The following is a 27,081-nucleotide window of genomic DNA, read 5'->3' on the forward strand; positions in this document are numbered from 1 at the left end:
GTCATTGTAGGTAGTTCTTATCACGCTGATGTATGTCCAAGTGCTCATTTTACTTATCAGTTCGGTTTTAATTAGTTATCTGAAGCTATAAAAAGGGGAGTTTCACGTCAGGATTGTCAGCTGAGCCCTGCTCGCGAGTATAGGCGGGACTTTGATACCTTGTCGCCAACCCTGATCGCCGCTTACTCCACTCCGGCTCAGAGTGGAAAGATGGCAGCGGCCATATCTGGGCTAAAATATTTAAAAGCAGAGAACTGCAGTTCCTCACAAAAATGTGCAAACTTCCATCCCATAACGAGACATTTTATTTTATTTGGTGTAGCTGCTGAGGAAAAATGAATGCACCAAAGATCTCAAGTTACACAGCTGAATTTGTGAGATAAAACAAATACCTGAAAACCCAATCTAATATACTGAAAAGAAGTTTTTAAGAAACAATTCCTACAATGTGATTCCTGCAGTATGTTCTATGTTGTCGCTTCCTAGAAAATTTGATCAAACCAATGTCTAAAAAACTGCTACAAAACCAACAGAAATCTAATTTTGCAACACAACGCACACTTGTCTGTGAGAACAGTCTTACCGTTGCCTTGTCCAAAACTTTGATGGAGTTCTCATCTGCAACGTTCCTCTTCCGGAGAGCCTCTTCCAGCGTCCAGAGTGGGAGGGTCTCCCACTTCCCAAAAACTACCAGGTCAATGTCGCTGAGGGAAGAAGAGGGACATGACAGGTAACTGAATACACTTTTCCACTGTAACCACACACCAGCAACTCATGTACTGCCTGTAACTAGCTGCATGTGGCGTTTTAAAGGTAAGACTATGTTAGTTTTGAAATAAATAAGATACCTTCCTCTTAGATGAACAGTTGCACAATAAAACACAACCTTGCTCGATTTAATACACTCGGGGGTTTTGCTACTACTGCCGTACATGGTCTGCTATGAAAAGCAGTTTATGTGAGCAAACGTCTGATAGATAGAGAGAGCTGTGGAACTGACATCAGAGTCAGTTTGCTCACTTTATGACTCTTCTCTACATTAGGTTTTAGCCTTTACTGGTACCAGACTGCCTTAACTGAAGCCTTAACTGCCAAACTAAGGCAAAATGGTGCTTTTTAAATGATTAATTACTAACATCTTTTAATTTAGATTCACATGAAAAAAACAGTTCCCTACTTGAATTTGTACTATACTGCTTTTCTTCCAGTTTGTCTGAGGGTGAACTGATCCTAAACACAGTAAAAAGGGAAACCCTACTACAGGCATTTTTAAATACGTTCCACACGGTAGCTTGCTGCAGACCGGGTTTGCTTCCATCTTGTGGGTGAGCAATGTGCAACTTCAGACAGTGCTCAGCCAACGTGTGTGTACTGTGTTACCGTGCCATGTGTTCACTACACAACCACAAGCCCACTACAAGCAAGACACACAAACACAAGTAGTTTCCAGAATAAGAGCAGCACACAGAAACGGATATGCACTCGCACACAGCGTATTCCCATTAAAGTGGTGTCAGGAGTCCACTAATCCAGGTGACTTGGCTGCGTGTTTGTGTGTGTGTGTTCAGGGTTATGTGTGTAGGCGGCTGTGTGTGTATGTGTGACCGGGTGTCTTGTCGCAGATAAAGTTTCAAAAAAGATCCAGGATCAGCGGTGCTAAAAATGACCGAACCACTTGATCCTCAAAACAAAAACAATTAATGATTCGCTGGCTAGACAGAGCCAGACTTTTGGTAGGGGGCCAGTTCACAGGCACAGCTGGGCAAAGATAAAATAAGCAAGCATGTGTTTAAATCCCTAGGCTGGTTAAGGAAACCAAATGGCTCACCTTGTTGGCAGATAAAGGCCAGTGCTGAAACTCCCAAACACTTCCACCTGGAGAGATACACAGACACATATCATCAACAGATCTTTAATTATTATACAAATTCATCCAGCAGAACAGCCTGAACATTTTTATCATCGTGTTTGACAGTTGCTTATACTGTGTCACCGGGCAGACATTAATGTAGCGTTTTCTGATTTTCCCACGCTAAAGCTTCACTACTGCAAAAACCTGTTCCCCGAGACACACAGATGTCATTATTCTACAGCTTAACTTGGTGTTCAATTAATGACAAGCCCAAACAAACTGTACAGGCGTGGCACAAAAACTACCCGGGGGAAAAAGAGAGTGTGTGTAGTTTGAAACCACTTCAGTTGCAACAAGAGGAAACAAGCAAATATCCTCTGTTTAATGTCACATTGATGTGGTTATTGTGGAAATCAAAACCGGCAGTGTTTACATAAAAAACTGTCCTTTCAGTCAGCACTCTCTTAACCTGCACCCTGCTGAAGTGACTTAGACTGCTTCCACCTTTGGCACACAAATTGGTGTCTGAATAGAAATAGACTTAAGCCTTGACCCTATGTTTACTCGCTTACTACCTCCCTACGTCCCACATCAACCACGAGTAGAAAGTCAGGTTTACAGCCCAGTCACATGTCCAGGGCTAAGCTGATTGTAGGGCCATGTTTGTGAACGAGTGTATAGTAAGTCCTGAAGACTTTTTGAAGGGTGAGGTAAAGTTAGCTACGAAGGTTTTCTGTGTTTCATCTCGCCTTGACACTCCTCAGTAAAACTTTCACTGCCCAACCCCACACAGTTACAATAGTATGATACTTTTTCTTTGGTACAGCTGACCTACATAAACTGGCAACTGTGGAAACACTGGTGAGTGTCCGGTGGACGACGACGCATCTCAGCTCATCAATTAAATACGCATCACAGTGAGCGGATGACCAGGTTGCCCTTGCTTTCTCCACAGTGGAAAAGGAACAAAACTGGGCGGGATTGGGTATTATGCTCCTTAATTTAGGAACTGCTACGCTCTGAGCGGACACTCTTTGAAGCACACTGCTCTATCAGCAGGATCTAAGTCAGTGGGTACAAGAATGCCTGAGGTGGCGCTGATAACATGACCCAAACAGAGCACTGTGCAGCGGGGAGATAACAGAAAACACAAGGAAGCTTTATGAAAGGCTGAAGCTTATAGCCAGGCTCATATACAAACTGTGGTGATTGAGTGTTGTAAATCACAAAGCACATGTTCACCCTGATTAGCAGCAGCAGACTAATATCGAACCAAAGCACACAGAAAGTCCTAGTTTACTTTAACAGTGTTTGGGGTTGAGGGTGTTGCGTACCTCAGCGCTTGGCCACAGGTCACGGATGACTTCCTTGATTCTGTCCACCACCTCCAGTCTCATCTTCTTCTCCTCCGGCCGTGGGGAGATGTAGTCATAGAAGTCATTGACCTCCTCATGTAACCTGCAGAGGACACAAAACACAAGTGTTGTAATAAGAGTGGGCAAAATGTGTTGTTTTGTGTGTGTGGTAATCTAGCCAGTCAGTGAGCCAACAAATCCAGCGACCAAGAGTTGAAGACTTTTTGTACAAGTCAGCACAATGAGAAGCAGAATGTTTCCCAAAAAAAATCATAATCTTCCCATGGCAAATTAAAGTCTGTAAAAAGAGCAGGCCTTGCTTTATCAGCCGGTGGCACAGGTAGATTCATGCTTCAGACTGACACCAGTGTTGGGACTATCAGTTTGACTGATACGTTCTCTCCTAATGCTGTGAGTTTATGAGTTGCCTATAAAAAGGTGTCTATTGAAGCACTTGGGTAATCACATTTTTCAATTTCTTAAAGCTCAAGGAAAGAAAAAAAGATTCCTCCACACAGCTTTGCAGTGTTAAACCAACTCGTCCTGATAGGGCTGGAGGTTAATAATTACTGAAAACAAAAAGGGTTATTTTTATCAGGAAGATTGGTCGATTGGAGCCCTTAAAACAGGAAGGGTTTTATCTTTCCACAGAAAAGTTTTAGAGGTTATCCCACCAACTATTTCTTTTTTTAAACAGTAGGGCCAAAGCAGGAACCCCGACTGTGCCTCAGTGTCATGTCAGTAAAAAAACCTTAAGGGCAGGCTAAGCAAGGGTACCACATTTGTCCTTGAAACAGGTCGCTCTGCCCACATGCACTGACCTTTTCACTGACCAGTTTTGTCTACTTATGCGGGGACAAGTCTCTGTGGGCGGACAAACAGGAACACAAACACACAGGCGCACACACGAGCATGTAGACCCAGATAGACCCAGATCAGGCCAATAACATGCAGACGATAGAGAAACAGAATATTGAGATTTCTGCTCTTAAAAATAAAAGGCAAAGCCAGCGTACACCACAGAAAGTCAGACAAGGAAAACACTAGCAGCTACCAGCCATTGGACTGGCAGTTTGTTTGGATTCGGTCCCCAAAGAAGAGAGAGATGGTGTCGTGTGTGTGTGTGTGTGTGTGTGTGTGTGTGTGTGTCTACTGTCTGGGTTTTATGTAACAAGTACTTTTAACCTGACAACAGTCAAAGTTGACTGGGTTTTACCTTCATTTATTGTTTTTGTCGTAGACACTCAGCCTAGCGATGTCCAGGGTACGGAGCTGGCACCGAAAGGTTTCCAGTGGTCCGTAGAATATGTGCAGAGATAAAACTTCTCCCTTAGCCAAATGCTACATGGGTGACCTTGGGAAACTAATCTTAGTTGCTGCAGCCAAACTACTCAGTGGCCAGTGGGCTACAGTAACCCCTGATTCCGCAGACTGAGGCAAAAGCACTGGCATTCAAACAAGTGTGGCATACTGGTCAACTCGAATATTAAAACCATAACCAGGGACCAGGCTTAGCTTGAAGTCTTATCAGAGACAGGACAGCAGTTAACATTTTTGAAAAGTTATCAAAAAGTTGCCAGCGCGGTCTCAACTGGGCTGAGAACTGATTTTCATTATGGTTAATGATTATTTTGTTTGTTTGGTATGGGGATCAGACAAAGGGTGAAGTTGTCCACAAGTGATGTCAGGTTCCAGCAGGCAGCACCAAACGCCAAATACGAAAATGGATTAGTTGTTCTACTGGAGTTTGTTACTAGCCATTTGATTGAATTGGTATCATCGATGTCCACGATTTCATGTTTTTGACACTGATCGAGATCCAAAGTTCCTTCATTGTGTCAATCCTGCGGTACCGGAGCAAATTCAAATGCTCTCTTTACCTAAATGTCGATTGCCTAAAGTGCACGCTGAAAGCTTCTTAAATCAGGCACACCTCAGGGTTTTTCACCAGCTTCTTGATCCCAAATATCAAATCGTACAATACAGAGGGCCCTGAGTCAGCTTCATTTAGTTGATGGATTGATATGGATTGAGTTATTTGATAGTGAGAGACCTCGTTGGAGTTGGCTTGTGTATATAGATTATATATATTCCACACACTGTAATTGTCACACCATTTGGAGGAACGTTGCGGCAGTGTATTAGCCTGGCAGTTATTAACGTAAGAGCAGCACTGCAACACCAGCAGGCTGAGGTGGACAAAACACAGTGAGGTTCAGTAAAGGACGATTTCGACTGGCTTTATTTCAGCTGATAGCGATGCATTAAAATATGCCGGGACTGGCTCCGATAGCAATCCTTAGGATCGATCAGCTCGGGACGTCCCTAATTAGAATACTGGAAAAAGTCAAGCGAGAACCAACTTTTATTTTTGGGGCTTTTTTGCTTTTGCTTTTATTCTACAGTGACAGCTAAAGAGTGACAGCAGAGCGGGGAAAAGAGAAGGGAGGACATGCAGCAAAGGGCTGGAATTGAACCCGGGCCGCTGCGGTAAGGACTCATGGGGGTCATGCTGCATCGGGTGAGCTACCAGGGTGCCCCAGAACCAGCTTTGATTGACAGATGACGCTGCATTTTGGGTGTGCCAAGACAGTGGTCTGAATGTAGAGTACTAATGAAGAAGAATTTAACTGTAAGTAATGCGAGTGTGCTCCCAGCAAATGCAAATAAAAGGATTTGTTTGAGTAGATTACATACAAAGTCAGTGCAAAGATCAAAGATGTAACAAAGTAACACGGGTAACTAAATGTGGGTTTCCGTTACTCACAGCTAAACACATATCATTCCAGGAGGAACTCACCTTAACACAAGCTGTAAACAGCCACACGCTATGTTCAGTCCAGGACAACACAAGTTCACTGGGTTGCATATTGTAGCAGGAGCGTGCTTTCTCCTCATTTCTCTTCTCTTTTCTTTTTTCAACTACAAACATCTGTAACACAGACTCATCCACTAACTGAAATGGTAGTTTTATCTTGGGGAAATCTTCAGAGAGCCACGAGTAAAGAAGTGAACTGAAGGACTTCAATGATTTAATGTCATTGACTTCCTTTGTTCAGACCAAAATAAAAAGCCACTATTTGCTATGTCTGTGTTTGTTATGTTGCAAAAAGCTTTGAGCGGTTACCCCAGCATTATATGGGACATCCACTTTGTTGATGGGGGAACCAAAACGTAGCTTTAACATCCTTTTCTCTTTCTGATGAAACTACATTTCAATTTGGGTAAATATAATGTTTCAAAATATAAACTTGGCAGAATACCAAATGTTGCACGTCACACAATATGACTGTGTTTTGTTTTTCAGGGAAGAGGAAGGAACAGTTTCTGTTTCTATGTGTTGCCCCTCCTCCAACATGGCAACTGAGTAAATCTGTTGTGCCAGCCTCCATCACACAAAGATTAGGTTTCATTTAAGGGTAAGAGAAACTCAGCAGCTACAGTCTGCATTACAAATACAACTTCAGTTTTGAGTTCATGGTTAAGAGAACACAGCTCTCTGTATCATTAAGACTCACCACATGTGAACTGAAGGATTCGACAGGTTTGAATGATCCCAGTTGGCTTTAAGGAGCCAGTGTGTTTAAAACTCAGATAAATATCAAACTAAAACTAGAACATTTGTCTGACATGATTATGAATTATACTCTTTTTTGTTCGCTTCTGTCACAAAGGAATACAATAAACTAACAAGTATTTTTGTGAAGCAGACACAGGGAGCAGCAGAAGGTTTCATTTCACAGCAAACAGGCCACTACTGCTCCCTCGTCATCACGTGATGGGAGCAGCCATAGAAATCACATCTCATGCCCCACCTTCCTGGATCAAGTTACTTCTCAGCTCTGCACCTTCCTGGGGAGCAAAAGGACCCTTGGCACTGCTTATCGCTTAATCCCACCTGCCTATATCACAGCAATGTTATGTAATCTTGTGGAACAGGTTTTCACAGGGCTGAGGCTTCTTTCCTAACATTTAACATTTCCTTCATCCATATGTTTTCTAATGTCAACAACAAGCTTACTGACTGTTTCCTTTAGCACTCTGCAGTTAAAGCAGGTCTCATTGCTGCCTGCAGTTTGCTCTATATGTATGCTTAAATGCCAATGATCTGAGGACAGACAGAGCTTCTTTTTCTAGGTTTTAGAGCTCCGATGAATGATAGTTTTCATAAATGATAAATTGTTTGGGCTATAAAGAATCTGAAAACAATGAACCACACACAGGTGACGCCACTGATGCCTTGTTTTGTCCAACCTAACCCTAACCCGAGATATTCAGATATTCAAAGATTTACAAAGGATTACAATAATTATAAGATATGAAAAAGCAGCAAACCCTCATATTTGAGAAGTTGGGACTATCAGACGTTTGGCATATCAGCTTAAAAAATGACTTGATGAATAAATAAATGAATGAATGCATTATCAAAATAGCTGCAGATCGATCGAGTAATCGATTAATCAACAACCAGTTCAAAATCAATTTCTATGGTGTGGGAACTGATTCAAGCACAGCTGTCAGAGCACTGCCACCAGCACCGGGAGCAGGCGCCGTGCATTATCACGCAGTGTTGAGCACTCACACGCCGAGTATCGGTATGACAACAGAAGAAAAATCGGAATAATTAAATGAAGAAAGTCCGTGATGCGTATCATCATGTTTTTGTATTTGGAAATATTGCTTCCCAATAAGCTAAAATGGGACCATAATGCAGCTTTTACGCGGCTATGGAGGAGGAATGGGAGGAATGGGACGGTGAATGTGAGACAGCAATGGTAAACAGAGAGGAAAGAATGATGCAGGAAAGTGAAAAGGTAGAGCGCCTGACACCCGCATAAGGTGAAAGAGAAAATGGAGAGAGAGAGAGGGAGAGAGAGAGAGGATTGGGTGTGGTGCTGAAATGCCTTCATGTGAACGAGAGCCATCTGTTAAGTTGGGTAGGAGGACGGAAAAAAGAGGTTACTATGGCATCACACGGAGCGCTGCTTAATAGTGACGGTTCACATGTTGGCACCACAAAGTGTCGAAGCACCTGCAGCACAGCTCTAATTTAAATCAGGCATCAGGACACAACTTTCAGAGGGCTGATGGATGAGCGTGTTCAATGCAACAAACAGTGTCCCAGGCTGACCATTGTTCCCCGACATCATCGCCCTGTTTTCACACAGCCTTGAGATTTTGGGACTTGACTTCCTTTGCAACAGAGGCTGGTGTGTGTTATGTGACACTGCTCTGTCTCGGCTGACAGCGTTGCCAGAAGGCAAACAAGTCACATCACACAGCGCTTTTCAAAAATGAGGACAACCACAAACAGAGGTGGAGGTGTCAATATCCCGCAGATGGCAGATTCATTAATGTTTCATCAATGAACTGATCCGGGGTGCTAAGTGTTGGCCACTGGGACAAAACGGCTCCGGTTACACAAAAGCCCAAACACTGCTGACTGCTAATGACGGTCATGCCTGAGTGATGCAGCAGAGTACTGTGGTCAAAAGGGGAACGGCTGAGAATAAAGTACCAGTGCCGGGATAACATAGTGTTCATTGGTCTCTGAGTATCACACCAGTAGATCAAACCGTACTACGGGTCAGTGCTTCTTTGTAGATCTGGTACATGTGAACTAGGACCAGTGCTTCACTACAGTTTGAATGGTTAAATGAAATAAATATGCAATGTGTAAGAATACAAATACATTTACGTTTGTTTATTTCATTTCTAGATGTGAAATCTCGACGACGTCGTAGGTAGGACGTAACTTTTAAAGTTTGTGTTGCTGTGGCTCGACGACCAGCGGAGCAGCTCGTGGCTTCACAATCTACAGTTTCAAAGCTGCTTTCCCAACACAGAGAAAGGATCTATACGCCTTTAAAGGACTGTACTGTTTGCTTTTAGTATGCAAGAGTTAAGTTACAACTCAGCACAAACTGTCTGAGCCCTGAAAGACATTGTGGACACAGTTTTGGTCATTATCACAATTCACTTTAAAGCACAAAAAGCATTTAGAATTATTTTCTGATCTTTTCACATAGTAAGTTTCTTCCCCTCTGTTGTCGCATCAGACTGAAAGAACTGTAACATCCTCTGATACTATAATGCTAACACTGACAACGTGATGTTATGGCAACACTGATGCAGTATCGCGCAAAATAACTGTCAAAGCCCGTCATTCGGTACGCGTGCTGAGAAGGTCACAGTCTCAACGCGCTGTGAAAAACAGTGCTGTGAGTTGCTTGCTGACTGCATCAGTCTGGAGAACGGGAAGGGTTTCCATTGGACAGGAAGAGGCAAAAAAAGAAAAACACATTCCTCACCACACATGAAGGCTGAGTTATGGAGAGCTGCCCACACGTGCTGTTCAGAGGGGGCCTGTTTCACCTACAGCCCAAATGACCAGCAAGCATGTCTCTCTCTCCCTCTCCCCACAGGCTTACATGCTTTGGCTGAGAGTCAGCAGAGAACGAACGGACGAGGAGAGCAGAGAGAGAGAGAGAGAACGAGATGAGAGAGAAGAGAAGAGAAGAGAAGAGAGAGAGAGAGAAGAAGAGAGAGACGGAGGAGAGAGAGAGAGAGAGACTGATGTAGACGTTACAGCCAGTAGGGGCTGGATGAACAACCGCTCTAATAATGGAGCTGCAGTCACAGAGGTGCTATCTGTGTGCTAGTGCTGGGAGTCATAAATCTGCAATAGACAGCGACAATAAAACCCACGAGCCGCGGTACTCATCAGTGAGCGATTAACCACACAATTCATTAGCCGGCAAGTGATGTTCTGCTTCACCGCTCGAAACTAGCTGCCAACACCGGGCTCAACTAAAATTCATCATTACTACCATTTTGGGCCACGGGAGCAAATAGCCTCCCATGAATACGACATTCAACACGTGTGAGGGGGTGACGATAAGATGAAGAGGTCAGAAGACGAGCAGTAGCTTAGCGTTCACAGGCAGGCTAGCAAGGGATGCTGGAAACTCAAATAGTAAAGGAGTCGAGTGAGAAGAGTTCAGATAAACATTTTAAGACCAAACTTTGTGTAAACGAGCAACTAAACTTACAATTCAATCAAAGAACATGATAACCAATTAACAGAATATAGTGCTGGGCGGTATGACCGAGCATTTGTATTAAGACTGTGTTAAGGCTCTGGCGGTCTCGCAGTATATCGTGGTATTTTAAAGGGTACTCTGGTTGTAATCGTCCGATATTCACTCTGATTAGTTTGATTGGCGAGAGTTATAGTCGGTGTTTGCCACACATGGATTTACTGGGCCGGTGTGTTAACGCTCAGGGACTTTATCATTCTGCAGAGAGAGACGAGACCAGCTACGTATTCAAAAGGACGTTTCTCAAATGTTGTAAAGCACAAGTAATAAAGTACTCATGGTGGTAATATATGAAAAATTCATATCATACAGGAAACTACAATCAGTGTACCGCCCAGCACTAACACAACATCACTTTTACAATGTTGCTATGGCTTACTATTTTAGCGTTTAACTGGGTTTCTACTTGAAGTGTCAGATCCATTGAGCCGTGAAGGAATTGTTCTCAATCTTGACTTTACACAAATAAATGAAGTTAACATGTGGATGTCAGTGGCCTGATTTAGAAAGGCACTGGCCAGTTACACAGAAAAGCAACAGACCCATCGAGTAAATCCAACGCTCACTCTGAATTCACTCCCTCACAATGCCTCTCTGTCTCCGTTATAAAAATGACTGGAACTTTGGGACATTGCATCTTGCCTACACAATAAAAACCCACAACACAACAGCAGATCAGAAAACAGTTCGGTCGGACAGAAACGGGCCACAGCTCTCGCAGGCTACACTGACTTCCTGTGCCCATATAAAGACTCTAAATAACTCTTGTACACCACCAGAAGACGAGGTGGAAACACTCCCGGAGAACTCCCAATCTGATTGGACGGACGCCGGCGGGGCTCGGGTTTCTCTCTCAGAGGGTTGGCTTTGTTTTGTGGAAGTGAGGCCGTGTGGAGCATGTAAACAATGATCCTTTTCCATCGTGAGGCGGGCTGCTTGCTTGGACATTCTCCGTCCCAGAAAGACTGGGGGAGCGTAAAACACAAATAAGCACATGCCTCTGCCTCTAGCCAACCCCCATGGCCAAATATAGTGTACAGACTGTCCCATGGAAAAACACATTTAAGGTTACTCCCACCGTCACCCTTTTTGATACTTTTCAAATGCAACAATGACTCCCTGGTTTACTCAACACAACTGGAAGAGTCAAACCCAGTCTTACTCCCTGCATCCAAAGGACAAAAAGGGAAGTACAGCAGTAGTAAAAGTTTCATCAAACACACTGCGCTGGCCTCAGTGCTTACCTCACACACTGTCAAAGGACTGGAAGTAGCACTGGGTGGTAAAAAGGTGCATCTTTAAGCAAGAGCCAATCAGGAATGATAAGCAAGCAACGTGGGCAAAGGGAGGAGGCTGCAAGTTCAATAAAACATTGATGCTCACGAGCAACCTACTGCTTCTCCCGAGGAACCAAACACGTATTATGAGAGGAGATTAAACGGTGGGATTAATATAACCCAACAAACGACAGCCTTTCCATACACATACATAAAGTAGGGCCATAAATGTGCACTTGTGTTGCCTGTAATCCCACAGAGCGTGCTGGCATTGTGAATCACCAGAGCACAGTTAGACAGAGAGCCCTCAGTAGTGGTGAGTGTGATCCAGACTCTGAGGTTCAGGTTCTGGTATTAGCAGAGCTAATCACTAAAGAATGTCCTTATGCAAACACCGAGCTTCCACATAACTATAAATGAGGATCGGCCACAGACTTGAGCTCCACACTCTGCTTGTCTACACATGTCCAACAGAAAGGGGTGGAGGAGGGGGGAAATCTCTGCACCTAAAAGGTCTTTAAAACAAAGCCCCCCCCACCCAAACACTTCTCCCCAGCTATAATATCTAAAACAACACTTGTTTTCTCAGAGAACAGCAGCTGGGACCAACCTAAAGGCAGTCAATCACAATGGCTTTAATAAGTATTAATAAATAACAGAGCTTATCTAAGAAGTATCAAAACATCCATAAAAGGCTTTAAAATCACTCGCGCAGCATGACACTAAAGTAAAAATAATAAAAGTCTGAATTCACTTCTGCGCTGTCACATTGAGCATTCAGTCATATTTTGTCAAAACTATGGGTGTTTGGATGCACATTTTATCATTGTTCCAGTATGAAAACTTGAATACAGGCTAACCTGGCTCGCTCTCTGCAGAAAACCTGAGCGAGCTCCCGTCTGCGGCTCTATGTGCAACAATTATGAATTACATACAATACATTTATTTATTTATATGAGCATGGGCTGCACCGTGCCTGTATGTTGTCGTTGTACAGCATGTGTGTTGTTTTCTACTTGCTTCCTCGTTCTTATCGTCTTATCGTCCTCTAATACATTGCTTATCTGATAACTGGTGTGTCACTGACCAGTGAGCCAATCATAAACCGGGAGCCGTGCTCAATCAGCACAGCTGCAGAGTGCAAAGTTTCACATTGTGAGAGGCATGTGTTGGGTCCACGCAGCGGCTGCGGGTGCACGTGTGTGTTTGTGGAGTCGACATCAGAAGCATGCTGTGGGCTTAAAGGAGCAGTGTGGCGTTTAGTGTCACACAGGGGTGAAGCTGCAGCGTCTACAGTTCCTGGTACTTTCAGGTCACTATACACTAATGAAAACATGATGATTAATGTTATAGTATTTCTGACAACAGATCATCCTAAATGTTGGCTGGCTCACGGGTTTAGTGGCCACCACAGTTTCTCCTACGTGTGTGGAAGGCGCTGCTGTATTCAATCTGCAGCTTCGTTGCCTGATGCCACTAAATCCTTCAGACTGGTCCTTTAAGAGCAGCTTGTCACACTGATACTCCAGGTTAGATTTGCTTTATCCCACAATATCCCTCCCCCTAATGTCAATGACTGTATTCTTTACTTTGTGTCACTTGACTTCTTCTTGTACATTTCTTTTTTACTCAGACGTTAGGTCGTGGTGAACGTGCTGACTTTTGCTGTATTCAAAATCTGTTCAATAACTTTGGCCAACACATCAACTGTGATTTCCTCTGAAATACTGCCAGCCTACTGTCTGCAGGAGGAGAGCCAATGAAGTGGCCCACATCTAGTTAAAGTGTCACTCCTGTTACTGAGGTTACACCCTGTTACCTCCTCAGTCCTCTCTTGGCTTCCTCCAGTGAGACACTTTATTGTTGATAGTCTACTCAGATATGCACCTTACCTAGCAGTACTTTGACTATTTAGTTAACTACTTCATGAACACCATCATGTTAGAAAGCAGGACTGAAATGGTCCAGTGTTGCTCAGCAGTATCAGTACAATGTCTTTAACTCCAAAATGTGAGTATTTGTTTAAAACCCATTAGTAAAACCTCCTGGGTGTTGCTTCGACATGTTACCTAAACACAAAAGTGCTCGAAAAGTTAAAATCCAGTGTGTCGTCCTTTAAAGACTAAATGAATTCATCACCCAACTTGCTGCTCTTCAAACTTTAGCCTAGAAAAGGGCGAGTCCATGAGTTGGTAGACTCCCTTTGACAGATCACTCAGGTGGTGTAACATATACCAACCATACAAAGACCCAGTGGGTGGGGTGACACCGACAACCTCATTTCAGTGTTTAAAGGCGGTGAACTTTATCAAACTCTCTCTCTTACCCTACAATTCCTTCTGAGTAGTTCCTGACTTTCCATGGCGTGCCCGTGTATCCCCCATAGCCCCCCGTGTTGGGGGCGCTGCCACTGTTCAAGAGGCTGGAATTGAATCCGAAAGTGCTAGCCTTGTTGTCTCTTTTCCTTTTGTTGGGGTGTCCGTCCGTCAGCCCCCTCCAAACCACAGCGACCCCGCTGCCCTGCTGCTGCTGCTGCCCCCCTCCACCGACACCGCCCCTGCCGGGGGCTCGGTTGTTGTGGTTGCTATTGGTTTCCAGTGGTATAAAGTCCCTCTGCTCCGGTATTTCTCCGTTCCCCATTGAGGTCGACATCCCCCGAGTCCTCGCTTCGCCGCTCCCGGTGTTTGAGTCGAGTGCCCCGTTCCTGCCGGTGAGGACGGCTCCGGACGCTCCGTTGACGGTCGCTTTCAGGCTCGTCGCGCTCTGAGATCCAGCGGTGTAGCTGTTATTTACATGCAAGTAGCCGATCCCTTGTGTCGTCTCCCAAATCTGCATCCACAGGTTGTTAGCGGGTCCGCGTTGTTCTGGTTGAAACCAGGCGATTCTCGGATCCATCAAACGACACTGTAGGCACACCGCCCCCCCCACCCCTCCACCGAGCAGTGCTCAGCTCGTGTGCAGCTAGCCAGGTCGCTAGCTAACGTTAGCTAGCCTGCTATAGCCTCGTTATAGCCGCCGCTAGCTGTCCGTTACTTCTACAATGTGGTAAAAAAACACGTTGCTTAGTAGCGGCGACGGTTGTCAACCAAAGTCATCCACGGGAAACACGACGAGAGCGTGAGTCAAGTGTTTGAAATGGTAGCTGGAGCCAGAGTTGAGGTTGAAGACAGGGAAACGTGCAGCTGCTGCCTGTCGAAGAGCCTCTCTGACCCTTTCCTCCTGATCGGGCTCTCTCAATGGCGGAGTGTACTCTGCTACTGCGCATGTGCGGAGCGAGTGAAAGGGGCGGGGACATAGTTGTTACGCAATAGACAACTGTTTTTGGTTACATAACACAGTCTGATTTATTTCTCTCTTATCTAAGTGAAATCAACATGGTGTCATGACTACAACAACGTAAACCCGACTTATGTTTTGCCCAGTGCGGCAGATTTTTATTTGTACTCATAATATACACATATCCTAGGATTTTACCCCTCTGCTCAGTGGGAATATGAAACTAAACTCGTGTGATTAAAATGCACAGCAATGTGCTGTAGGTACCCAAGGTAGTATTTTCATTATCAAATCCAATCTGAATTATTTTAGGGGGTATTCAGTTTGTCATTTAGACAACAAATGTCAAAATCTCTAACAATTTACCAAGGGGACATCTTTATATTGCTTATTCTGTCCGACCAACAGCCTAAAACCTAAAGATATTATTTATACATTATTTTTCAGTCAAATTTCTCATTGATGAAACAGCTAACTGCTTCAGGACTAATTCCAAATATACACACTTAGAAGCACTTGTATCGTGTGCCAACAGACTGTATGGTGGGGATGAACAGCTGCAGAGTGTTTTGTGTTTTATATAACTCAATAAAATGTACTTTTAAGGAATTTCATATATGTAGCAGTAGCCAAAAACCAAACATTGGTTCATAAAATAAATATATAATAATCATTGGACATACAAACACTTTTCATACAATACAAAATAAAACATATACTTGAGAAAATGCTTAAGAAATGAGGATTTATTTCAAAAAAGATAGTCATTCATAGCCTGATGACATATACTCCCTCAAATGTATCTTTGAAATTGTCTTTTAAGTGATGATATGCAGCTTTATTTACATTTCCCTGAAAGGTTGTGGGGAACCCAGAGAAGCTGTCTGACTGTTCATTTTGACATTTAGATAAATGCCATTTGTGGGTGCAAGTCACCGTTCAATCTTCACCTTTTACTGCATTAATGAAAGCTAATGTGTTGACTTTGTCAGTTACTCAAACCATGATAAACTACTGATCCAGTGCAAAGGATGGCACTATCCTGGATTTACTTATTTGCAATGACTTGCAGAAAGAAAAGTTCACAAATGTAACACTGCAAAAGTTACCATTGCATGCATGAGTGGCAACCTTGCAGAGTGTGCAATCAATGCTAAGAGATGTGAGGTGGATGGAGCACAGAAAGGCAGAGGTAGAGAATATGTGCGTGTCTAAAGGCTAAAATGTCTTTTATAATAGATTTTAATGTTGTAACAACCTTGGCAGTGAGTGTACCAAACCCATTCAGCTTAGTAAGTTACTGAAATGAAAATTTTGTTTAGTTTCTCTTTAGGCAAGACAATTTCTGTCTTAACAAAATTATGATTCTATCATGCAATACCCAGAACATAAAATCTTAGTGTCGACAGTCGAATCCTTCCTATAAAGGGCCTGCAATCTCTAATAGCTCTGCTTCCTATTCCTTGCAGCAGAGTGGTAAACATCAAATTTGTGCTCACTGAAACATGGGACAAAATGAAGGGTACACATGTGACCTAGCGTCAGCTCTCCACACCTGATCTCTTAAAAATGTTACCGGGGGACATGAATATATAAATTCAAGTTCTGACAACCATTATGGGTTGAATGACACATATCCACTGAGGGAGCAAAAATAAAAACCTCTTTACTGCGGCTCGCAGTGACTAGTATTTAAATTGAATCTTTCTTCACAACAAATAAAACTTTCACATCGCTAAGTAAAATAGTAAATCATTATTTTGAGAATATTAACAATGAAACCAAGAAAAAAAACAAAGGGATAATTACTACCAACATAATAAATACTTCATGGTTTCACACCTATATTGTTTTATGCTCCTGCTAGCATATCTGTCCAAACCGTACAGGTTCAACAGGTTTGCAATGTAAAGTAGTGAACATCCTCATTTTTTGCCCATCTTCTCCAGATAACCAATGAATCTTCTCAGGTTGACTTTGATGTTGTCTAGCACACACAGCTGCTGAGGGCTGTACTTTCCTCTACCTTCTTTACGAATCTAGTCGGAAAAGAAAATACATTCATTAAAATGTTACACATAAGAAAGAATGTTTGTCTTGTATGCTTCTCAAAACAAAAAAGGGACACGTGCAGCGAACTATTTTTGCTTATCAAAATCCGTTAAGCCATTGCAAGCAATGCCATTTACAGGAGGTAGAATGTTCACTAGTGGGAGGGACGGGTCCTGAAAAAGCATTTGGAAATTGTTAAAAATAAACAGGAGCAGCGTGCAGTTAAAAGAACTCAGTCTGTGGTACCTTGGCCTTAAAGACCGGTTGAAGTGCCTTCAGTGCAGGTAGTAACTGGATGTTTTTAGCAGCCACCTCTGCCTCGTCTCCATCCGCAAAAACATCAAACAGGCCGTCGAGGGCTTCTCCGTTTACAACCAGGTCGGCATCCCTCGTGGCAACTTGAAGTAAGGCGTTTCCAATCATCTGTGGGAACAGAGTTTATTAGAGGAGGAAGAAATATTTCAAGAGAGGGTGGGGGGGAAGAGAGAAAAATGGTACCTGAAGGGTTTCAGCAGTGCCCTTCTCTTTGGCTAATGTGCTGCCAGTGATGCCCAGAATGGCGACGGCGTTGACCCTCACACTGACAACTTCACAGCGGGTGGCGGCTTCGCTCAGGCTCATCAACTGCTGGGGGGTCATACACTAACAAAAACAAAACCAACCACACAGATATTGAGCCGTCCAAAATAAACAGCATTCAGTGTGAACTGGCAGTGGATTTTTAAGTTTGACAGGAATACAAAGTCTAGCTTCTGTGTTGCCTTATTATTTATTCAGCACTGTTTTTATTCAGTAAACAAACAAGACCATGGGGTTAAATCGGCCCCTCCACTAATTTGACATAGTCTCCTTGACACAGAGAGTACAACTCAGCCTGTAAACATAATGTTGTATAATGACTTCTGTGGCTCTGGAGGAGCTATCCAAAGTCTAACCAAAATCCTGCATCACAAACTGTGGGTGTGGTGTTACCAGGCAGAATAAGTCTAAAGATGTTGCATGAATTGCATTGAGGGAAATGTAGGACCAACCCTTGACCCAACTTGACCCATACTAGGCACTAAAATCTGATGCGAAGAACTTGACCATTCTTTTCTTTTTCTAATTTTGTGAGATCCACAACTTTATGCTAGGGCAATATTAAACTGCCGGAGTAACCCTTAAACAATTACCCATAAATGAAAATGTTTAAAATGAGCAAAGGAAAGGCTGAAGCCGGGGAATATTCTGTACCTGGGGAATATTTTTAGAGGCAATCATCTGTAAAAGAGACCGCATGGCGCTGATGACAGCCTCTAGGAATTCCTCATCTTTGGGTATCTCTGCAAACATTAGAGAGTAAATTGTTAACAGTTTCAATGCGGCGTATCAATACTGCTGCATCTGATCATTCTAGGTATAAACATTTATTTGTCTACGGTGACATAATTGTGGGTTTTTTTCACATTTCACCACAATTTTGTTTCCAAAAATCTTGAATCAAAGTTGCTAGAGTTAGCATTTTGCCACGTGTATCCTTGTGTATTTGATTTAACAAAAGGAACAGTAAATGGGACCTATACACTGTATTACAATAGGACATAAAAGTGACACCTGCTGCACCAAAAACCAGCGTGGACAGATGCTGCGCTGCTCCCTGCAGGGCTGCTGTTCCTCCTAGAGACTCTGCATCCATGGTGGAGAGGATGCTATGGAGGCACGTCAGCGCCCGGGACTGCACACGCTGCATCCTAAAGGGAAGAAGGAGAGATGTTATTTGTCATAGAACAGTGACACCTTTTATTCAACACTAAATCATTTCAAAAAAAAAATCACTAAGAGGTGTGACATCGATACCTTGAACACATTGTGATCAGACAGTTAAGTTAAAGAAAGGATGAGAAGTCAGAGGATTACTTTTTAATCAGGCTTCTCCAGGAGGGATTCTGATGGCACACGTCCATGGCTTCCTTTCCAGGGAACTCAGTCTTTTTGAGGACCTTCAATAAAGAGAATAAATATATTAGTACAATCATTTATGTTTGCATGAGTGCATTTACATGAAAGAGATCTCTATTAACGTATTGAATTACTAAGTAATTTAATCGTTATGCTCCAGATAGAAGATGGGTGGGGTTCATAAGCATAAGCAGAACCATATTTTGAGCTTGAATTACAGCAAGCATACTAAAATTACAATTTAACTACATTCACATGCTTGTCTAAATGCTGCTGACACTGAGAGTGACTCTTGCTTTCATAAAACTATTGCCTGATGCGGGTGTGAGGAGTTATTGACGAAGGAGTTATTTGCCTTTTCAGGGACGCTGTGGCTGATTAATGCCCCGTGAACCTCAGCTGACAAACACAGTGGAGACATCAGATTGGACACTCCATCACAAAGACCATCTGGACCCATGTCGCTTTCATCACTGCTCGACTCCTCCTCCCACTCGTCGTCAGAGGGGTCTGAACAGGCACACGCAGACATAGAAATGATCAACAAATGCTACCGATGCACAAAGGCCTTTCTAGGCACTCAAACAAACTCATTTCATGTATTTCTGGTTATAATAGCCTTTCAGAAACGCAAACATATACTGGGTGGCGGTGTCACAGGAAATAATGTTGATGCAAAGTGCCCGGGGTCAGCACTGCTGTCCATGCCCACAACACTCACCGTCAGAGCAGCACATGTTGACGATGATCTCTAAGGACGTTTGCTGGGCTGTCAGCAAGGCCGTTGCCTCCCTCAGCTCCTCCTTGCCCCTCTGGACAAAAACAAGCAGCCATGTGAGTCAACATCCTACCAAAACGATGACTGTTAGCACTGTTATCACCCAGTCTGAGTTCAGCCGCCCGCCACAAAGAAGAGATTCATTTCTACGGATGTACTCAAACATGTCCAGTTGCACTTTCTGAACTGAGATGCTGTGTGAAATCTGCTTTAAGGGTGTCACGTTTGATGGGAGAACGAGGCTTAAGTAGAGTACAACTGTGTCTGTGTGTGTTTCGGTTTATTTCTCAGGGTTGTGACGGGGAAAAAAACCTCACCATGAACTTCACCAGCACATCTTGGGGCTCTGGCTGTGACTGAGATGAGAGGGACAGCTCTGTCTCGCCTGGGTCAGGTCTGGGTACGGTCAGAAGCGGGTCCCCAGTTGAACCTTGGTGAGTGTCCCTAATCTTCTACCCCTAACCCGACAGTTTGTCTGCTCTGTCAGTCTGCTTCGCACTCTAGGGTGACTCATATGCCACCTTTTCACCTGGCATTAACGTGTGCCTCGGAAATACAAAACTGGGCTGCTTCGTTGCCATAAACACAGACTCCCGTACACATCCCAGCCTATAACCTACAGCATTTCATTGTATTTCTAATTTTAACTACAAGAGCCCTGGAAATCTATTTTTGTTCATTATTTTATGCTAACTGCAGACTTACTACATTGAAATTGGATTTTTTTAAGTGTGCAAATTTTTTCTAAAAAACTAGAAATTCGTATTAAAATGTAGCACTTTTTTAGAAGTTCAAAGTAGCATTAAGTTACATGAAGGGCAGACTAATGGGATTCCTGTGTAGAAAAAGGACTACAATCACGTCTATCCAAGCCCTGAGTCAGCCAATGGCACGCATGGAAAGGTATCGTATCACAGCTTCAGGCACACCTCTTGATTAAACTACCCATAATGCTTTCTATAGATTATTTATGCTTCAATATATTGTAGCAGGCAAGAGGAAAGCTTATACAAGGTATTTCACTTGCAGTCATGTTGACAATGTCAACATACACGGAGAGGACGCTTCTAGGAAGTAGCAGGGTTTCGTTTCGTGGCTAATAAATAACGTGGTATCTGATCGGTGACACACGTACCCGATCCCGCATTACAGGCAGTATCAGAGGCATTTCCGATACTTGTATTGTATCTGAACAACTGATATATCTGTAATGAGTTAATATTGGCCTGGGCAATTGATCAGTCTTCCTAAGAATGGAAGCCTACTACTGACAGAAAAACAGGGTTTATAATCTCTCTGACAAGTGTATTTTCTGTGTTCAAAGGTCAGAGAGGCTCACAGCCTGCTGTATGCATAGAGAGGAACAGCAATGCACAGAACCAACTGTATGAGTGACACCACTTACAGGCAAGAGGTCAGAGAAGTCGTTATCAGCTCTCACAGCTTTTCCATTCCTCTTGTGTTTAGGTGCTTCCTCCTCCTCTTCCATGTCCTCCTCAGCAAGCTCTCCTGCAGCCTGCTCTTCTATGTCTGGTGCAGCTGGTGTGTTTCTGTGACGAACCTCTTCTGCTTGTCTGAGTTCAGGTATCAGCGTACCTGTGTCCAGATCCAGGCACTGTGACAAGTTGGCCACCACAGCGCTGAGGGTCTGGGCCTGACGGGCAGCTGGCAGACTGCCCTTCATGTTCCACAGTGTTCCTGAGTGACAGAGCGGGCACAGTTAGCGCTCAGGAAGGGATATTAAAAACATAACAGCCACAGCTGTGTTTGTTTCTTGAATTTATATGGCACTTCTGTCTACAGAGGACACTTTTAATGTGACTTACAACTTGTGTAACGGTAGGAAATTCCAGTTTTTAACAATCTAGTTAAAAAGACGTGACAAGTGACAAATTGTACCTGCAGCCAATGTCCTGAGGAGAGTTTGTGCCATGCCTGGCTGAGATGACAGCAGCACATTCTCCAGCACCCCAAGCACAGCAGTGTTCAAGCTACACAGCAGCTCTGGGTTATCCTCAGTCACAGTGTGCAAACAGTGGGCTGGCCGAAACACAAAGAGCAGAGACTTCAAAACTGTTCTCTTGGACTTGAGGAGTTGAATTAAGAGGTTGGGCATTACTACAGCCTTTGTGACTCACAACAGTATTAAGATTTCTGAGAGCCCTATTTGGAATGACACTGACTGCGTACAGTGACAGCTATTACAGGACATTTTTGAAGTCAATGACGTAAATCTGTAACGCCGTAAATCATTTCTGTAATCCGCCTCATACATTACAGAGCTGGGAGTGTCAGCTCTGTTTTCATGCTGTCATCACACCAAAAAGGTTTAACACGTAACACATAACTAACTATCTCTATGGTGATTAACATCTAAGTTAAATCTTTGTAAGATCATATACGCAGCATCAGGCTGTGTTCCAGCTCTGTCGCCGTTTGAGTGTACACAGGAAACGTTTCTGTTCCTGCTCTTCAGAAACAAAATAAATCGATCATGACAACTAGTTAACAGTATGTTAATTCAACCTACCGGCAGATATGGCCAGTTCCACGTTTTGTGCGTGTCTCTCCAGACACTGGACAACCAGGTCCAGGAGACCTGCTTTGTTGAACACAGACAGTGCCTGTGGGCTGCTCTCACTGGAAGCACCAAACAATACGAGAGACAGATGTAAGACAATTAACAAATGCACACAATAAGACCTCACGCATAATTTGTGTGGGGCAATAATTACGGATAATGGTAGGAAGAGTGTCAAGAAGTGGGCTTGTCACTGTAGAAAACTACCAGCCTTGTGAGAACGGCAACAGCAGCTGACTGCGTGTAACTGAGGGTAAAAACACACTGCTGTCAAGCAGCTTGCACAACCTCTTGGCTTACCATAGATTCCACAGTAGGTTTACGGCCTCATTGGCTACATCCTCCACTGCATTCTTCTGGTCTTTCATCGGCTCCGCGGCACTCTCAAAACCAGCACAGCACTGAAAGGAAAACAAAAACAAAACCACAAGTGAGACAGGTATGAACGTTGCCATCATGCATCCAAACATTAAAATGGTAACTCTATATCATGAAAATATGGCTTTCAGTCTGAAAACGTAGGCGATGAACTCTGAATGTGATGCCAGGAGTCAATCTGTTCCAGTGTGGGAGCAGACATTTTCACAAATGGTGAATATCTTTGCTCTGGAATGAAAGCTAATTGCTGAGGATATCGTGGCCGGCTCTAACAGCTGCTGATGAGGAGGAACTGAAGTGATGGTGTGAGCTAAAAGAAGTGGCGGAGTCTCACCTCTCTAAGCAGTGCTGTCAGAGGAGTCATGACGTCGTGCTTCACCATGTCCTCACACACCTCCTGACCCCCGCATGCACTCAGATTCCTGTCAGGCAGACACAGTCCCAGACACACACTCATCATTCGGTCGGAAGACATTCGCTGTTAGAGATGCTGCTTGTGTGTGTGTGTGTGTGTGTAGGCGAGCCTGGAGGTGTCCTGGCAGCAACTGTCTTATTTTGATATACAGTACATGGAGCCATGTTTAAGGGTTACTGGAGGACAGTAGTCTGGACATTGGGGGGGGGGGTTAAGGACAGACTCTGACAGAGAAAAACAAGTGTTGACTGAGAAGAGGATGATGGTGATGACAATATTACTGTGTAACTGTAGTCAAATGTGATCACCACGGATGAAATGTTGTCTGTTTTTGTAGGGACGGTCATTTTGGGGGTGAAACTAATATAACTTGATCAGATTGTCACATAAACAAACATTAAGTGAATAATAAACAAATACAATTTGTCATAAGAGAGTAATAACATGAGCCAAAAAAAAAATCACAAAAACAGCTTCTTCTTTATTCTTACAGCCACATGTCTTATTGTAGCATGGCGCCCCCTGTAGAAGTAACATGACATATACCTGTACTTCATGCACATACCCCATTGCATATAATCTTGATTGTAATGGCATTTTCCCACATGAAAAAGCTAAATTGATTGAAATAATGAGCTGTTCATCTTAACCAAAGATTACCCTTTTCCCTCTACTGAGTAATTGGGCTTTTATTTTGTAAGTTTACTTACACATTTGTTTGTTATTTTAGCTGCAAGAGGCTATTTCTGTTGTCTTATTTATATGTCACATTACGTTTTTGGTTGTTTGCTCAAAACTGGCACCTACAGTCGCATGTGCTTCTTGTACCAACATTAACACACACCGTGTGCAAGTAAACAGAAAATTATGGCTATGAGACATGCAGGTCGTTAAATAGTCGGGCATCACTGAATCCATATAGAAAACCTTCAAGCTGTCTGGATATTAAATCACAGTTTGGCCTGAATTGTAGCTGCACATGGTGTATAAACCCTAAAAGACAGTTTATATGTATATAATATATTATCCTGATTCTGGTATTCTTAATATGATTACTATAACAAGACCCATTTCCATATAATCTACCATCCTGCTTGTCAAACTAGTTATGTTTACAGTCAGTGTTTCTCACCAAAACATGTGTGCCTCCATTTCCTTCCTCAGAAAACACTAATATTTTTAATTGTGTATCATTGTCAATTGTCAATTAGTGGAATAGCATGAAACCTGAGAACTTATACTCATCCACAACACAAACAAAACAGCGACCTGGTCATAAAAACATTGCTCCATAGCATGTAGCATGGTGCATCACGCACACTGGGAGTGGAACACTTGAATATGTAACTGTACTGATGGTCAAAGGAAACAGCAGCTTGAGGTAGACAAAAATATGAATAATAGCATTACTTTCAAAGTTCCTGCAGTTATTGGACCACAAAATAACCTTTTCACAGAGGACTGGGTTAAAAGTCATACCAGAAAAAGCAGAATACTTATGGCTGAAGCTTAAAATGGAGCTGAGTCCTTTTTTTAAAGTTATTAGTTCCACCTGGATGTTTTCTGCTATCGTAAGTCAAAATGTCTATTCAAGTACTTCTTGGTTGCTTTCAAAGATCTGTTGAATGTGGTCACACCCAGACTCAACGTTTGCATGTTTCAGGGTAAGACAAGTTAAGTGGACACACCAACAGCAACACACTGTGCTTCACCTATAACAGGAAACTCAGTCCTCCCCCTGCTAAGACGCTTCACAGACCGACCTGATGAATGTCACCGGTCTGCCACCCTCGTGTGTCTGTAGAGACCCTGACAGGAGGTGTACGTAGTTGCCACAAACTCATTGTGGGCAGGGATGGTTTGGGAAACGGGGGTTAACCCTAACCCTAATCCCCGTTTCCCATTCAAGTGACCAGACCTGGTTGTGTTGTTGCAGTCCACATCACACCACTGCACTACTGACTGACTCACCTGAGGGCTCCAGTGGCAGTCTCCCTCACAGCCAGGCTGCTGTCCAGCAGCATGGGCCCGAGGCGCCTCACAGCATCCCTCTGGAGGAAACCTGGGATGGTCTGGCTCTGTTGCACCACCCGAGAAATGCTGGCACATGCAAACTCTCGCACATCTGCACTGGGACTCTGCAACTGGGGAAATATACACAAAGCATGACTCCAACTACTGTATATAATCTGTCCTGTGTCAGACTACCTGTAGAGTGCTGCTCGTACACAAACTGTTATTATATGACCACACACACACACACACACACACACACTAAAGTTCATCATAATAAAGTTCAAGTCATAACAAGTGCCTGAACAAGAGTCCAAAAGTTAATCCTCATCGGTGGACTAACTAAAACCGAGATCAATTGAGCTATACCTAATAACGGACACTCTCCGTGTTAATGCCTCATCGGAAAGCCTTTCCACTGTAAACAACAACATTACAGAAAGCTATCTTAGTGACAAAACAGATTTCCACTGCGTTCATACTTTCTCCAGCAACTCCGCAGCTGGACAGCTTTCATCCCCGTGGTCTTCCTCCAGTGCGTCCTCTTCCTTCACAGCGTTCACCGGCAGCCCCACCGTGCTGAACTGCGGCCGCTTGAATTTAGTAGTTTTACTTTTACCCATCTCAGTCCCGATTAAAGTGCCAGCTGCGCATGCAACGCGGTGTTTCTCTTGTGGCTTTGAAGCGATCAGACCTCAGACACACACTCCGCTTCCAGCACGGTCGGAGGCCATGTGGAAGCTCCCTGCCGTAATCCGGTCGTTGCTGCCGGAAAGCAGAGAAGCTGTCGCAAAACACTGCGGGAGGCAACAACACATGGGTAGGACGTATGGAGAGTTAAGACAACAAAACAACAAGCAAACACCTCATAAACCGCAGGAAGGGGCTTTATGTGTATTATAGCAGAAATAAGTAGGAGACATAGTTTTTCACCTGAAGTATTTATTAGGTAAATAACTTTAAAAATAGAAACATTCTGATAAAATACATGCTCAACATTAGAAACAGAAATAAACACATCTGAACTCACACTGAATGAGTAAAATATCTTAGCCTATGTGAGCAGATCAGCAGCTTCAATGGTGACATCAGCACAGCGACACTGTTAAAAGGCCCAGTCAGTTCATTTCTTCTTTCTTCCAAATGCATTCCCATCACGACAATGTCTGTCTTGGTGCTGTTCCCCCTCGGTGCTGTTGAGATCACCCAACTCCAGACACCGAGTGATCTGTGGCTATCGGCAAAGACCAGGTACCAGGATGTCTGAGCACCCCACTCAAGCTTGTGATTACTGGATGTTCGGCCGTGGCTTGAGAATAAGTTTCCCCGTCTGCAAAAAAGACAAGACGATAGTGTGAACAAATTTACAAAAGCAGAAGTTGTCGGAGCAGACGACAGGATACAACATCAGAGAGATTTGTTAACTCACATCGTCACAGGACATGTTGTATTCTGCTAAAACTGTCCGACAGCGTGCAGCAATACTGATGGGGAAAAGGTTAAAGATGTAAACCAGTAAGCCAAAAAACTGAACAGGAGAATCAAATACAAAAGTGCAATTTTTGTGTGATGTTGAAAATATACGTCTGACAAAACATGTTGACATGCTACTTCATCGTAACTGCATCAGACAAAGGATACATTGATGGTGCCACAACTCGTTTGTGTATCCCAGCAAAGAAGAGAGCTATGAGAGTGATGCAGCTGATGGTGAAGAAGGGATGATTCCACAGTGATGAAAAGAAAGAGACCTGCAGAACAAAGAGGAACAAAGCAACATCAATCATTAAGTTCAAATCTTTTACAGTTCATTTTTATAGTAAGTGAGTGTAGTGGAACATCTTTAAAAATGAATCGGGTCCCAAGAGAAATACCGTTCTCCAAAAATACAAGGCGAACTACAAATAACAGTAAGACGAGACTAAAATTTAACCCCTTTTAATCATATAGCTCAGTTTGTGAGTCTGTCTGTAAAAATCCCAATAGTCTTAATGCTGTAATCTCTGCATTAGTTTATTGCTGTTGGCTATATTCAAATCAAATCAAGTTTATTTGTATAGCCCTTT

The 27,081-nt window shown here is 43.3% G+C and overlaps 3 protein-coding genes across 3 annotated transcripts in view; all 3 read right to left on the reverse strand.

Annotated features, from left to right (window-relative positions):
- The window catches only part of tent4b (terminal nucleotidyltransferase 4B), a 19,960-nt gene extending 5,137 nt beyond the window's left edge, over positions 1-14,823 (reverse strand). The window contains exons 1-4 of the mRNA XM_035682141.1: positions 13,911-14,823; positions 3,187-3,310; positions 1,829-1,875; positions 584-704 (exon numbers count right to left, since the gene is read on the reverse strand). Of these exons, the coding sequence (XP_035538034.1) occupies positions 584-704; positions 1,829-1,875; positions 3,187-3,310; positions 13,911-14,479 (861 nt within the window). The 5' untranslated portion in view covers positions 14,480-14,823. The remainder of the gene's footprint in view (positions 1-583; positions 705-1,828; positions 1,876-3,186; positions 3,311-13,910) is intronic.
- Positions 14,824-15,586: 763 nt separating this feature from the next.
- Positions 15,587-25,779, reverse strand: heatr3 (HEAT repeat containing 3). The gene is made up of 15 exons (XM_035651994.1): positions 25,498-25,779; positions 24,974-25,146; positions 22,922-23,009; positions 22,510-22,610; positions 22,159-22,268; positions 21,528-21,668; positions 21,034-21,326; positions 19,572-19,662; positions 19,206-19,360; positions 18,809-18,891; positions 18,506-18,642; positions 18,146-18,234; positions 17,411-17,554; positions 17,159-17,335; positions 15,587-16,899 (listed from the first exon to the last, which is right to left on the reverse strand). The coding sequence occupies exons 1-15, from the start codon at positions 25,636-25,638 to the stop codon at positions 16,786-16,788; spliced, it is 2,037 nt and encodes a 678-aa protein (XP_035507887.1). The 5' UTR covers positions 25,639-25,779; the 3' UTR covers positions 15,587-16,785.
- A 161-nt stretch (positions 25,780-25,940) lies between these two features.
- cnep1r1 (CTD nuclear envelope phosphatase 1 regulatory subunit 1) lies at positions 25,941-26,817 on the reverse strand. Its single transcript, XM_035651879.1, has 3 exons — positions 26,657-26,817; positions 26,445-26,499; positions 25,941-26,345 (listed from the first exon to the last, which is right to left on the reverse strand). The coding sequence occupies exons 1-3, from the start codon at positions 26,800-26,802 to the stop codon at positions 26,304-26,306; spliced, it is 243 nt and encodes an 80-aa protein (XP_035507772.1). The 5' UTR covers positions 26,803-26,817; the 3' UTR covers positions 25,941-26,303.
- Between the last annotated feature and the right edge of the window lie 264 nt (positions 26,818-27,081).

This window comes from Morone saxatilis, unplaced genomic scaffold (assembly GCF_004916995.1).
Source record: "Morone saxatilis isolate NCDOM2014 unplaced genomic scaffold, NCSU_SB_2.0 Contig11, whole genome shotgun sequence".
In the NCBI taxonomy this organism is placed as follows: Eukaryota; Metazoa; Chordata; class Actinopteri; family Moronidae; genus Morone; species Morone saxatilis.

What these genes read in the sequence shown, in the direction of transcription:
- cnep1r1 (XM_035651879.1), bottom strand. Translation starts at nt 26,802, where the DNA reads ATGATTGATGTTGCTTTGTTCCTCTTTGTTCTGCAGGTCTCTTTCTTT. An exon ending in CGAGTTGTGGCACCATCAAT is followed by an intron (nt 26,500 to 26,656) that starts GTATCCTTTGTC and finishes TTTCCCCATCAG; the next exon opens with TATTGCTGCACGCTGTCGGA. An exon ending in ACAACATGTCCTGTGACGAT is followed by an intron (nt 26,346 to 26,444) that starts GTGAGTTAACAA and finishes TCTTTTTTGCAG; the next exon opens with ACGGGGAAACTTATTCTCAA.
- heatr3 (XM_035651994.1), bottom strand. Translation starts at nt 25,638, where the DNA reads ATGGGTAAAAGTAAAACTACTAAATTCAAGCGGCCGCAGTTCAGCACG. An exon ending in CTGCGGAGTTGCTGGAGAAA is followed by an intron (nt 25,147 to 25,497) that starts GTATGAACGCAG and finishes ATATTTCCCCAG; the next exon opens with TTGCAGAGTCCCAGTGCAGA. An exon ending in CCTCAGGACATTGGCTGCAG is followed by an intron (nt 21,327 to 21,527) that starts GTACAATTTGTC and finishes TCTGTCACTCAG; the next exon opens with GAACACTGTGGAACATGAAG.